General features: G+C 37.3%; 1 protein-coding gene across 6 annotated transcripts in view; it reads left to right on the forward strand.

Annotated features, from left to right (window-relative positions):
* The window catches only part of JAKMIP2 (janus kinase and microtubule interacting protein 2), a 201,051-nt gene extending 186,577 nt beyond the window's left edge, over positions 1-14,474 (forward strand). For 5 of the 6 annotated variants that reach the window (XM_082454126.1, XM_082454129.1, XM_082454128.1 and 2 more), the window contains one exon: positions 7,969-8,502. In XM_082454126.1, coding sequence (XP_082310252.1) covers positions 7,969-7,989 — 21 coding nt within the window. In that variant the 3' untranslated portion in view covers positions 7,990-8,502. Of the gene's footprint in view, positions 1-7,968; positions 8,503-14,408 lie in introns of those variants that run through there. The other variant, XM_082454125.1, reaches the window with a different exon arrangement.
* The last annotated feature ends 388 nt before the right edge of the window (positions 14,475-14,862 follow it).

The raw sequence follows: 14,862 nt of genomic DNA on the forward strand, positions 1-14,862 counted from the left end.
TACTTTACCACCTAAACCAAAAGGAGTAGTTACCTTTTCATCTCTTCTTTTCCAAGAATAATCTGGATTTCAATAATACAAGGGAATAAGGCATTACTGGAAAGTGATTAATGCTACTTATATGTGCAAAGCAGGCAAGAGAGAGGTAGGAGGAAGTAAGGAAGAAAAGTGCTTTCTTATTGGCGGGTAGTAAGAGCATGCTGCAAATAACCAGAAAAATATTTTTCCTATTAAATTAATGATTTATATTCTGCTCTAAACCTAAGACTAACTTAAATTGTATATAAAGATAGGCTCCTTAAAATGAAATGACTTATGCTTCTTTCCTTTTAGCAATTACCTAAGTCATTTTTGTCAGTGATGATCTAGAAGCTGCTGAAGGCTCCTAAGGTACCCTTACTGCTTTCAGTGGTTGCTGACTAAATAACTCAGTTCATGCGTTATCGTGGGACTTTTACCTTAAGTAAGGGAACCCCGTGTAGTTTCAGGAGATACTATCTGCTCATGCATTCATTTTTTTCTTGCAGTTTTATTGTGATATTATTGACATACAACACCATATAAGTTTAAGGTATACAGCATAATGATTTGACTTACATACATCATGAAATGATTATCACAGTAAACTTAGTGAGCATCTACAAAATTAAAGAAATAGAAAAAAAATTTTTTCTTGTGATGAGAACTCTTAGGATTTACTCTCAACAACTTTTATATATAATACACAATCACTTTAATTATATTTATCATGTTGTACATAATATCCCTAGAACTTATTTATCTTATAACTGGAAGTTTGTACCTTTTGATTGTTCATCCAGTACCTCTTCCCCCTACCCCTCGCCCCTGGTAATCACAAATCTGATCCCTTTTTCTATGAGTTTCTTTGTTTGTTTGCTTGTTTTTGAAGTACAATTGACCTATAACATTATGTTAGTTCCTGTTACACAACATAGTGATTCGATATTTCTGTACATTTCAAAATGATCACCACAATAAGTCTAGTTACAGGCTGCCATACCAAGATACTACAACTTATTGACTATATTCCCCACACTGTACATTTCATACCCAGGACTCATTTATGTTGCAACTGGAAGTTTGTACCTCTTAATCTCCATGTATTTCTTTCCTCCAAGTATTGTGTATTTTTATTCTAATAAATAGCGTACCACTAATTCTTCCATGTTAGACACTTACACAGGAAGGCAAAGGAAAGAAGAAAATGAGAGGAGTGCAAAAATAGCTATCACCAGGTTAGTTGTTACATCCAGGTTACAATGACCATTGAAAATCCTCCTCTTCTGAGGAGGGATGGATTAGTGAAGAACAAAACAGAACCAGCTTCGTTTATTTTGAAGTTGGGAAGACCAGACAGAGAACAGGTGATGGTGATTCTTCATCCACTTATTCTAGTTCATTTTTAATGATACTTCTCTGGTGTCAACCATGAATTTTTGAACTTGATAGCTCAATATTTTCGCTTCCTGTCTAGTAACATAAACCATGTTAAAAGGCACATAATATTGCGTTGTTGTTCTGACCCCAAAAAACTTAACAATAAATGCAGTATTATAAAAACAACCACAGCTGATTAGTTACAAATTCTCCATTAAAATATACAAATGTTTATTTCTTATTACATTTACATTTTTTTCAATCCCTCTTCCCACTAATGCCTATAGGGGACATGTGGAAAACAAATGGCAATTGACCAATATCTACAATATACGTTGTTTAAAATAGGAGAATTTTGCTCCTTGTTCTTTTATATTGGTAAAAGAAGTCCATTTGATGCAGCATTATATGCTAGTTAATCAGCCCTTCCTTTATGTAAACATATCCATTAGCCTTTATCTAGTCTTATTAAAATTGTTTCCCTATCCGTCTCACACATTAGACTGTTAGTAAAGCATAGGGTAGGGCTCATGCTGTATTCATCTTTGTATCTTCAGTGTCTACAACAGTGCCTTATATATACTTAGGTGCCGAATAAATTTTAAATTGACAGATGGACTGAATGGCAGATGTATGAATGAATAACTAGCTGGGTAAATGAAGGTGAAAGCAGATTTGTGACCTGTTAGATCAGGGCCCTGGATAGCATAGTAATGTAACACCAAGATAACTATCCAGTTTGTTCTTTATATGTCGTTTGGAGAATAACTTAAAGAATGAGTGAACAGAGGAAAGAATACATAAACAAATATATTCTCTCCCAACTCCACAGGGGGGATATCTTACTTACTGGAGTCAGTGCTTCTCCTCAGACACTCTCATAACTCACTCTTCATACAGCAGCCCGAATGAGTTTTAGGAAACACCAATCTAATCATGCCCCCTTCCTGGGAAAGCATCACTATTAGGGTCAAATCACGGTTCCTTAATGTGGCCAAAAAAGCCCTGTCTGATCTAACTACAGACTAACTGAGGCCTCGTGTTGTTCCAGGATTTCCCTTGATGAGCTATACTCCCTTCCGCCTACCACAGAGGTCTGCCCATTCAGCCCTTGTGTGCAGAGTAGAGTCAGTTCTCTATATCCACAGGTTCTGCATCCTTGGATTCAACCAACTGTGGTTGGAAAATATTTGGAAAAAAAAATTCCAGAAAGTTCCAAAAAGCAAAACTTGAGTTTGCTGCATGCAGGCAACTATTTACATAGCATTTCCATTGTATTAGGTATTGTAAGTAATCTCGAGGTGATTTAAAGTATATGGGAGAATGTGCATAGGTTATATGCAAATACCACACCACTTTATATAAGGGACTTGAGCATCCTTGGGTTTTGGTGGGAGGTCCTGGAACCAATCCCTCACGGACACGGAGGAACAACTATACTTTCTTTTCACTCCCAGTCAAATGTTATATGCATTTGGAGCTTTTGGTTTTGTTTTGTTTTTTTTTAATTACTGCCTCTCGCCTTCCTTGCATATAAAGTTCATGAGGGCAAAGACCATAGATGTTTTCTTTACTCTTGTATCTCAGATACCTAGACAGTGTCTAGCACATAGTTGACAATCAATAAATGCATTTTTAATGATAGTAATGATATTATAACAAGGAAGAGGACATCCTGTTTTGCAGTTGAAAAAGTACATTTCGTGTCCATTATTTTATGTAATACAACAGTTCTGGAAAATAGATACTATTATACCCCTCTAAACATTAATTTCCTAATTAAAAATTAGCAAGTAATAGCATCTACTATTTTTCTGAGGATTAAGTAATATTATATAAGTAAAGTAACCAATATAGTACCTAGCCCATAGAAAGGATCATTAAAAGCCAAGTTCCTAGGACACACCAAGCGTTCTGTTTTAGATCATGCATTCTGAGACGTGCTTCCCTCTACCTGGACCACATTTCCAACAACACCATCAGCTAGTTAATGTCCATTTGTCCTTCCCATCTCAGTGTAAAATTAGGGACTCAGGGAAGCCTTCCTTGATCCTCTAGCTTCAGTTAAGTTTCATTCAATGTTATTTATCTTCTTTACTAGGATTCTCATGGACCAATTATCTAACAATCCTCCATATCAGTTTCCTCATCTATAAAATAGAAGTAAGAATAACAGCTACCATTTATTGAATACTGTACAATAAGTTGTATAGAAGGGTTGATAGATTGAAAAGTATTGGGAATGGCCCTTAGGGTCCCGGATGGTACAGTATAACTGGTTAGATAGTGGTACCCTTTACCATGAAAAGCATATATGGAAATCAGGAATAGGGCATGATTGCTGTTCATGATTTTTGGCTATTTGTCATAACCAGAGAACAGGAGTTAGCTACAGTTTGTTAATCAATGTGCCTCTAATTACGTGGTCCATAAAGGACCTGAACCAACTTCTAACAGTTAGAAAACTCTAAAGAACAGTGAACATAAGTAGTCTATCAATTGATCTCGGCACATATTTGCTAGGTTTCTTCTGTGAACCGGGCAATGTGGCAGGTACTTGGATACTAGAGTCAGAAGTCAGAAATGACATCACTGTATTCATCAACTTAGAGTCTGGTGGCGTGTCGTAAACTCTCAGAAGGGATGACTGCAGTCACTGTTTTACAGAGGAGGAAACTAAAGCTCAGCGCTGTAGAGCAATACATTCAAAAGAATCCCTGAGGTTTTGTAATATCCAGAAGGGCCTTCTGAATCAAAGATGAATTTGTATTTTATACAGTTTTAGTTACAGCATACTGACCTTGAAATCATTGAAAATGGGTCATCTGTGGTGACCCGTTGGATACTACTTCAGTTATTCATAATGCCTGTTTGAATAAACCTGGCTTTGCTGTAGAAATCATAGTTCCTTTTACAGATACTCAATTTGCAGAAATTTAACATTCTGGGAGACTGCCTATAAATCCATTTGTTTTTTAAAACCAACATGGTTTTACTCAAATGATGGGCTTTACTTCAGTTGTGATGGGGAGAAATGGTGCATATGTGCTTTGAAACAGAGTTTAGGATTTATCTCTGAGGTTATATAAATTGAAAATTTGCAAGTAAAAGACTTTTATGTTTGCATATTTATTTTATATATAAAAACACACTGGGTGTGTGTGTGTATGTATATACATATATATTTATAGACAGAGCGTGCACACGTGCACAGACACACACACACCTTAGAACATCTTTTATACACATTCAGATTAATTCTCTTCTTTACCAGGGACTATGGGAACATTATAGCTGTAACGAGTTGTTTGGGGCTCTCATCTCAGTGGGATGTAAGTCTGAATGCAATCTATTTTTTTTAAATAAATTTATTTATTTATTTTTGGCTGCGTTGGGTCTTCGTTGCGGCGTGTGGGCTTTCTCTAGTTGCGGCAAACGGGGGCTACTCTTCGTTGAGGTGCGCGGGCTTCTCACTGTGGTGGCTTCTCTTTGTTGCAAAGCACGGGCCCTAGGCTCGTGGGCTTCAGTAGTTGCAGCACACGGGCTCAGTAGTTGTGGCTCACGGCCTCTAGAGCGCGGGCTCAGTAGTTGTGGCTCACGGCCTCTAGAGCGCAGGCTCAGTAGTTGTGGCGCACTGGCTTAGTTGCTCCGCGGCATGTGGGATCTTCCCGGACCAGGGCTCCAACCCATGTCCCCTGCATTGGCAGGTGGATTCTTAACCACTGCGCCACCAGGGAAGCCCTGCAATCTATTTTTATCAAAACAAGGCTTTCACTTATTTCCCTCTCTCATCCTTTAATTAAATCTTAGGTTGGTTCCCCAGTTTTTTTTAGTCACTTCCAGTTCTTGAAAGTCTAGCCTAATTTAAAAATTCAACTTCAGTCTCTCCTTCATCTCATTTCTTCCCTTATCCCCATGGTGAAGGAGGTTCACGAGCTGGCTCTAAGAGGTCTCTTCCTCTGCCCTCTCCAAGGTTCAGCTCTTCTGGAGGGCAGGGAAGAGGAAGAGGAAAAATGATCCATGCCTCTCAACCCCATGGGCAGTGGTTATGGCCCCCTCACTGGTGGCTGAAGCTGTTTTTCTGGCTATTACTGACCAGTTCTTGTTGTGTTTTCTATGAGAGGTGATGGGGCCATTTGGAGGGTCATATGTGTGAATTCTTTAGAAGCCCAGTGCACTATCCCCTGCCTGGCTGGGGCCCAAGCCCTTCCACTGAGACTCTGGATCTCATCATTGGTGGCACTGGCCTCAGCTTCTTGTTGGGAAGGAAGTTACTGCCCCTGTCGCGCCTTGCCATTCCTCTCCAGTTCTCTGCCTAGATAGACAAAGGAGGATGAGAAATAGATGAGCATTGCTCTGTGTTTGAGCAATAGAATGCAAGTCTCCTTTGTGCCAGCACCACCAATCTCTATGCCTTTTAGCACCCTCCCCTCCTTCCCACAGTGTACTTTCATCCCAACCACTGCAGTTCCTTCCTACTGATTCTCTTCTGTGACTCAGTCACTCTTTCATCTCAGTCTAATCTAGTCTTTGGGAGTAGACAAAGTGGCTCTGCAAATACAAGTTCGAAATATTTCGAACTTGCACCTATGGCACCTATGGCAGGAATTTCTTTGAATCTCTAATTTGCCTCTGTATGGTGGAGTGGAAGCATCCTTAAGGTACTACGTGCCTCCTTTTCCACCACTTTGGATCTGGGTCACTATTTCTGAAGTGCCAGTAAAATCCTGCTACAGAATTAGTATCTTTACCTTATAGACGGGGATATTAAGCCTTGGAGAATTTAAATGACTTTTCCATGGAAATCCCATTTTCTCCCTCCATGCCATTCACATTCTAAAGGCCATGTCCTTAGGCAGCACATGATAACATGTCTTCTGTGCCATTTTCTGGCTTTCATTGGAATAGCATATTATGTCCTAAACTTCTACCCAAGCGAAAACCCAGGCACATACACTTAAAGAGGAACAGGGCTAGGAGACTTGACTGGCATAGCCCAGGGAAATACCTTTTCAGAGATACCCTGGGACCAAACAGCAAATCTGTGTGGCAGAATTCCCAGGGAATCCTCAGGTCAGGACCTTGGGGTAGAGACCATCTGCCATTAAATACAATTGTTGGGGAGGAAATGTGACATAAAAGTAAGTCACTAAAAAACATAGATAGACCTGCTTTTAAAATAATATCTTATGCTACTACTGACAAGGGCTTAATTTCCAAAATATACATACAGCTCATACAACCCCACAACAAAAAAACAAACGACCCAATCAAAAAAATGGGCAGAAGACCTAAATAGACATTTCTCCAAAGAAGATATACAGATGGCCAATAGGCACATGAAAAGATGCTCATCATCGCTAATTATTAGAGAAATGAAAATCAAAACTACAATGAGGTACCACCTCACACCAGTAAGAATGGCCATCATTAAAAAGTCTACAAATAACAAATGCTGGAAAGGGTGTGGAGAAAAGGAACCCCTCTTACACTATTAGTGGGAATTTAAATTGGTACAACCACTAGGGAAAACAGTATGAAAGTTCCTGAAAAAAATAAAAATAGAGTTGCTGTATGATCCAGCAAAATCAAAAATATAAATGCATCCCTATGTTCATAGCAGCACTATTTACAATAGCCAAGACATGGAAACAACCTAAATGTCCATTGTCAAATGAATGGATAAAGAAGATGTGGTATATATATACAATGGAATATTACTCAGCCATCAAAAAAGAATGAAATAATGCCATTTGCAGCAACATGGATGGACCTACAGATTATCATACAAAGCAAAGTAAGTCAGAAAGAGAAAGACAAATACCATATGGTATCACTTATACTTGGAATCTAAACATATCTATGAAACAAAAACAGACACATAGATATAGAAAACAGACTTGTGGTTGCCAAGGGGGAGGGGTTTAGGGGAGGAAATGAATGGGAGTTTGGGATTATCAGAGGCAAACTATTACATACAGGATGGATAAACAACAAGGTCCTACTGTATAGCACAGTGAACAGTATTTAATATCTGTGACAAACCATAATGGAAAAGAATGTGAAAAAGAATATATATATAATATATATATAATATATGTCCATATATATATCCATATATATATATATAACTGAGTCACTTTGCTGTACAGAAGAAATTAGCACAACATTGTAAATCAACTATACTTCAATAAAATTTTTTAAAATACAATAAAATTAAAATAATATTTTAATTGAGCTTCTCAAGGCATTGGCTTAGAAGGTCCCAGAGAAGGCAATAATGATAATAGCTAATATTTCAGGCCACTTGTATGAGACAAGAACTGTTAATTGCTTTACATGCCTTATGTTGCAGTAACCCTTGAAATAGATACTTCTGTTCTCTCATTTTAAATTAAAGAAATTAAGCTTAGAGATTTTCTTTATATAACATGCACAAGATCATGCAGTTCCAAGAGGTGGTAAAAAATAAAAGATGGTTTTTTCTTTAAAAAAAAGAGTTTGTGCTTTTATTCTGTTTCAGCTATTGACAGAAATGATGATTAAAGAATTTCTCCCTCTGTTTTACAGAGTAACCGAAAACACGGATAAGACCGCAGAAAAGCAGATACTTCTAAACCTTCAAAGATGGCAGAAATGTTTACAGCAGTGAAAGGGAGATCAAAAGCTTAGAACTATAATGTAGCCAGGACTACAACTGTGTATTTTAAAGCCATTATTCAAGGTTTCTTACTTGACAGTTCCTACATGACCCTGTTGAAAATCTACAATATATGCTGCATTTAATGAAACATGTATAGGTCAATCCAGAAGGAAAGAACTATAAACATATATTGCGTGAAGAAAACAATTCAGCCATGGAAACAGTTTCAGCAGATCAAGCAAAGATGTGTCTTGGGCATGGAACCAAAGTTACAAAGAAACATTCTACCCCTGCTGTGCAGGGGAGGTCATTTTAATGTAACACTACACCCCCATGGAAACACTAGTCCTGAAATAAACATCATTTTAAAAAAATCAAACAAAAAAATAAGAGTGGGTGGGGATTGAAGCACGAGGAATACCTATGAGGAGCTATTTACAATAAAATATTTCATTTGAAAAGTCTGGTTTCTTACTACAGGGATTTGCTTTTCTGTCTTTATTATTGTTTAAAACTCAGGAACTGAGACATCTGCAATTTGAGTGAGAAGAAAAGCAGTGTCTGGTTTGTTTTGCTGCAAACGGTGGAGCTTGTGGAATGCATTCCACACATGACAGATGAGAAGTGGATCACAGTGACCCGGACTAAACTGGCAACCAAAGTGAAAGACCCAGGCGAATGCAACATAAGAAATAACAGCAGATGTTGATGCTTCCTTGGCCTTCTGTCACATCTGTGGTCCTCCACGAACAACAAACTGATCTCATATTGAAAATTAAGAAGATGATGCTCTAAATCACAAGCTCCCTGACTTAGTTCTGTTTAGAATGTCAACGACTATAGGGCCAGAGGCACCTCTGAATCTTTCCATTTCCAAAATAATGGTCTTCAAATGGCTGCTTAAAATTGCCTGCAAATAACATGTTATGCGATTTGATACAAATAGAGGCGATAAGTAAACTTCTACCAACAGTTGAGTTTACTGCAGAGATGTGACTATTAAATGAAATTATGATTATTTTTAGAAGTATCCTGATATGCTTAGAGCATTCTGACCTCTTGTCATTTAGACTGATAACGTTTTTTTTCCCCCCTAGAGATCTGACAGCAACAAGGTAGCTCTACTTTTTTATATAAAAGTAACATTGTGTTACTGATAAGGTCATTTTCTACCAGAGACAATTAGAAGACTGGTACTTTCCTAAGTTATGTAATACTGAGTCTTGGATTCAGCTCTGAGAGCAAATAAATGTTCCTGAAAAGCTAATTTTAGCCTCATTTACTGTAGATAACAAAACAGCCTCAATTTTTCAAATTGTCAACGTTTTATTTACAGGGCTAGCATTCCCATGCATTAAGAATGTGTGTAGGGAACCAGAAACTCTTTCTGTGAAATGCTACACCAATTCTTCCATACATGGGTTCAGTATCTTATTCTTCAGTTTTAGCACTGGCATTTTCAAAGCCAGAACAATAACTGAAGAATGTACAAGAAAAGCTACAATGCGGGAATCCCACTTTTTGTTCTTATATTTACTGCTGACCCAGGTATCTTTGGCCCAGTCACTTAACCTCTCTGTGCCTCAGCTTCCTCGTCTGCAAAATGAGGTTAAAATGCTTTTTCATAAAGGTTTTTTGTTTGTTTTTTCTTTTTTGTTTTTTGAGGTTTTTTTTTTTTTGCAATTCTGGAACAAGAGGTGCTTAAAGTAGCACGAAGTGCTTTGTAATTATAATGACTGCTATATTTGACTTTCTGGTGTTGTTGAGAAAGAGTCCCCTGTGTAATAAAATAGTGCTTCAGTTTGGTTCAATCTAAGCACCGTAGCACTGAAGCTTTCCCATCAATTACTAGCAATAAAGATTGAGCGATCCAGAACCAGGATCCCTAATCACCTATAGTAAATAGATCATTCTCATGCTATTGAACAAGTTAGAAGAATGTGTAATTTCAATGATAAGCATTTTCCAGCTCTCCTTACTGTATATGCATGCCATAATACGAAACTCCACTTTTATCATAGGAGAGCCAGCCATGAAATTAAGGTTTGAAGTGAACTGAGAGTATCACATAATTAGTCTAATTATCCCTTTCATTTGGAGGGGGAGGTCTTGTGAGATGTCCTACTGGGAATATACAATATAACTATCCTTCTGCTGGATTCTTTGTTCAACTGGGTAGGTTCAATATTAAGTATGAATAGTACATGCATTGTGCAGGCAATATGAAAAAGGGTGCTACTACAGTTTGTGACCCAACACTTTCAAATCTCAGTCAGAACATATGGAAGAGGATAAATTACTCTCCCATATCTTAGACGACTTTTCCATTGGCCATTCCAGGGTACATCTGAGCAAATTCATACCCCATCTGCTCCACCAAACCTATTTTCTTCCTCTTCATCTTGCTTTCCCCACCAAGCAACTTGTAGGTTAAATTTTATATCCAAGCACTGACTGGGGTTTGAACAATCAGAAATATTTATTAAAATAATGTAGTTTAATCATGTACCTTATCTGCTATAAATCTGATTGTATCACATACACACAAAATCATACAAGAGCAATGCCCATGAGGATGGCCATCTAAGCAGCTTTAGATGTGTGTAGGGAAAATGCAAAAAAAAAAAAAATAGAGGGGGGTTTAGCTCAAGATCCAGGAGATTAGCAAATTTCTCTAAGATTTTAAGCTAAAAGGTGATATTTTTACCATACCTTACTCATGATCCTCAAAATTAACGTATCTTGGGATAGGGCTAAATATTTTGATAGGCACATTCTCTGTTATCCATTTCCACAATTATAAAAAGCATCAACAAAATTGTACATGTGTGTTCCAGTCACTCATGGATCCACAGAAATGGACCATATCTAAATGAATGCTTCCCTTGCATACTATGTTCAGCAAGCATAAAAAGAGTGTCTCAATAATGGAGAGGTTTATTGTGACTCCACTTCTTACAGAGATCAAATGATCCCCTCTCGGGTCTTTAATATCTGTTTTAATTTCTACATCTTAACTATCCTGACATATTTGGCCAATGGGTTAGCAGCAATCAGAATAGCATTCTTCAGAGTTCATTTTACTTAATTTTTCTTAACAAAGTCTTCATCTCTTGGAAAATAAACATAACTGAAGATATTAAAGAAACAGTTTGAGATAAAACGAAAGTCCCAATTTAGCACGGCTATTGAGGACAGGAAAAGTTTCATGAGAAAGGGAAAAGAAATAGAAGACTATATTTGACTATAAAACTAGAAAGCATCTATTACTAAATTGACTGTCTAACTTTTTTTAATGGCCACCCAAGTTTTGTTTTAGGTAACACTAGAATTTGCTAAAAATAACTATCAAATCCCTTTTAACTTACATCATATAAATGAAATTTTTGCCAATAGCAAGGTTTTTAGGGGTGGAAGAATAAATTTTGCTTTGATTTTTTTTCCATTTATTAAAAAAACTGCTCACGTAGGTGGCATGGTTCTTCTAAAGGATAGAGATGATGTAGAAGGCTCATGGGTCATCACTGGAGTAGAATGAGGACATATGTTTTCCACTAGTAATAGAAGAAATAAAGTTTTGCCAAACAAATTTTTGCTACAGTATTTTATTTCAACTTACTTTTGTGGTTTTCCATTTAAAATAAATCTCTGGCAAATTTGTTCCTTTTTGCCTATTTATTGTCAACTTTTTCTGTAAACCCATTGTATAATTCATGTGTTCAATGTCTTTGATGTAATTTGTAAGTTCATTGTTTTAAGATGAAGCATGTCTTTTTAACCTGCCTAGGTTTTCATGGAAACTGTAAAATTAGTATTCATCAGTTTTGTGTTGATGCCAAATAACTGGATCATATGTGTTATATTATATCAAAATAGATGGGCAGCACAGACATTTTATTTTTTAAATATTTAATTGCATTTTTGATCTGTCAAGGAATGGTACAGTATATATATATATGTATACATATACATATATATATGAATGTGTATGTATATATTTATCTGCTATATTGAAAAAGTTCGATATAACTTGAGAGATAGTCATCAAAGCAAATCTTAGATGACTGTTTATGTCATGAGTTAATGCTTCCAGGATGGACCCAAGCCTCTCCTTAAGTGGACTTCTACTTTCTAAAGGGAAAAAAGTAGGTCAAAAGGTCTTGAGGGCCAAAAGCTTCCATTCTGTTCAACTGCCTTGTCATTTGTATATAATATATTGTCTTGAGACTGAACCTCAGGCATTGTGGCAGGAGGATTCAGACATAACAGAAGTTGGAGTTGATCCTCTGTGATCCCATTTCAGTACCAGGCAGAGCAGATTCACATTCCTTTGCTGCCTTTAGTTTGGCAGTTTAGTTCTTTCTACATAATCTTCTATCGTTAAGAGTACAAGACCAATGTTTAATCATCATCACTAAAGATATACTTCAAGGGGCAATGTGGCAAAAATAAAAGGACTATAATTTGCTATATTCAACCTAGTATATGAAACTCAGAGGTACAGGTGGTTGATTGGGTGAAGTTCCCTGTTTTTATCTTTGTGTTTTTGCATTGAGGTCTTTGAACCCATGCTTTTATTTCCATCCTTGTGATATCAAAGTTCTGTAGGGTGGGAGTGCTGTAGATAAACAACTTGGAGTCCAACTTTGCCTACAGTCAAGCCTCTACAAACTTACTATAGTGTGGATGATGCAGTTTCCCAAAAGCAGATCCCCAGCGTCCATTGATAACAGCAATCACTTATATTTGATTGATAAGTCACAAAACGTGCCTATTTCCCCACATTAACCATAATAACTTCCCACAATGAGGCAGATCAAAATCCAAACACTTTTATAAATATGTGATGTAGATATATACACATATACATTCTGTATATAGTATGATGGTGTGAGCGCTTACTAAATGTGTACTTCTGTCCTAGGATTGGGGAATTGGGAAGGGGTTTCCTGATGCTGCTCGGTAACTCATGTTTTTGTTTAGCATCTGGTATCTGTGCTCTTCCCCTGCTTGCCTGTCTCTTCTCCCTTTTCTCTTCCTTCTGTCCATTACTACTATTCCCTGTTTTTGACTGAGGCAAAGATCTACTCATTGGTTTTCCAATTACCCAAGCCCATAATCTAGCCTTCTGGTGATGCCAGTGGTTTTTCTGGAAAGAGCAACAGAGTCCAGCACAATCTACAGTATTAATATTAGCCCAAAGTCACATATTTTTATCAGCTAAAAATCTCATTCCATAAAGGGTTTATGCCTGCTTGAACCTCCACGATACAATTCCGTGGGGACTCAAGTACAAAGCCCATGCATGGGAATACATAATTCCCCAGATGTCTACTGTATTAATGCAGCCAGGGGGTCAATTTCTCAGAGTTTTCATTCAATCAACTGCTTCAGTTGGGGTTCTTTCTCTCCATCTCATTAGCATGACTCCATATATTGCTTCAGTGCTTGTTTATCAATGGAAGAAAAATATAAATTCACTGAGTTTCACCAGAATGATCCTCTGAAGTACACCAAACATGTACATGTACTGTATGTTATTACCGTAGAGATTGGAATCAACTTATTGTATGTAAAGTTTTATGAATGGTTATTTTATAATTTATGTATTTAATACAGGAATCAATGAGCTCTGGTGTTTTAGTTTATATAAAAATAAAACAAACTGCATTTTTAAAAACTTTATCTTGCATTGTCCATAGGTTTTTGTTTTGTTTTAACTCTTAATCTACTTTAGAAAAGCAGGGTGAGGGAAATCAGGGTTATCCGTATAATGTTGGGGAACAAACTCTACATCAAAGATGGTAAATAGGTTTCTTCTCATCTATCCACTCTGAATTTTTTATTGTACCTGCCAGGGGCACTATGGTGAGGAGTCCAAGGCACAATTTACACTCATGAGGAGGGAACTATGGTCATTAGCATGCCTGCTCTGAATATAGTTTGGGGAAGAATCTTGCCAGCTATTTGCCATTCTTATTCTAGCTATTACTTCTTTTCCTTTATCCACCTACCTTTTTTCTCTACCTTGTAGACCCACTAGATGTGACAAGTTAACAAGCGTCTGTTACATGACCATCCATTATATGCCCATCCCTATGGCCTGGTATGAATGGGTCGACCCTCAAAGAGCTTACAGTTTATGTGGGAAACGACCCATGTATACATGAAACAAATAAAGAACCAATATGGCACAATGTGAGGTATAATTTTATAGGTCACTATTGAGAGCAATTAAAAATAATATTAGTCTTTGGGGGTGGGCTTGAAAAATCCATGCTAAGAATGGTTCTTAAGTTGCAACCTCTTATCTTTAACTAGCAAAAAGTGTCACTCATCAATTTAAAGTTCTGTTACCCGTTTATAGGAACCATCTCCTGTGTCACGTCAGATCCCTAAAACAGAGAATAAGACATAACCCCAGCCCTCAAGACATCATGACTACGTTATTTGATGAAGACTTACAATTGCCTGAGTCTCTATGAGAAAGGTACCAAGCATATCAGCATGCCATGAAATAGGCAATTATTGTTATGGATTCTGTCTAATGTTATAAATGAAAAGTTTTGATGAACTCCAGTTCTGGTATATAACTCAAATATGCTAATCATGTCAACAGCTCAACTGACTTCTTCTAGCTCCAAAACAAAGTACCCTGGTGTCTTTTGGAGATATTAATGGGGGCAGGGAACACTTCCTACCATAGTGCCAGTGGGACAAGTAAACAGCCACTAGGTTCATACAAAGCCCACACAAAGGGACTCCTCCTATGGGCTCATGATACAGCTCTGCCTCTGACCTACAGGTGAGCAGCTTTCATA

Source organism: Balaenoptera physalus (assembly GCF_965194825.1).
Source record: "Balaenoptera physalus genome assembly, chromosome: 3".
In the NCBI taxonomy this organism is placed as follows: Eukaryota; Metazoa; Chordata; class Mammalia; order Artiodactyla; family Balaenopteridae; genus Balaenoptera; species Balaenoptera physalus.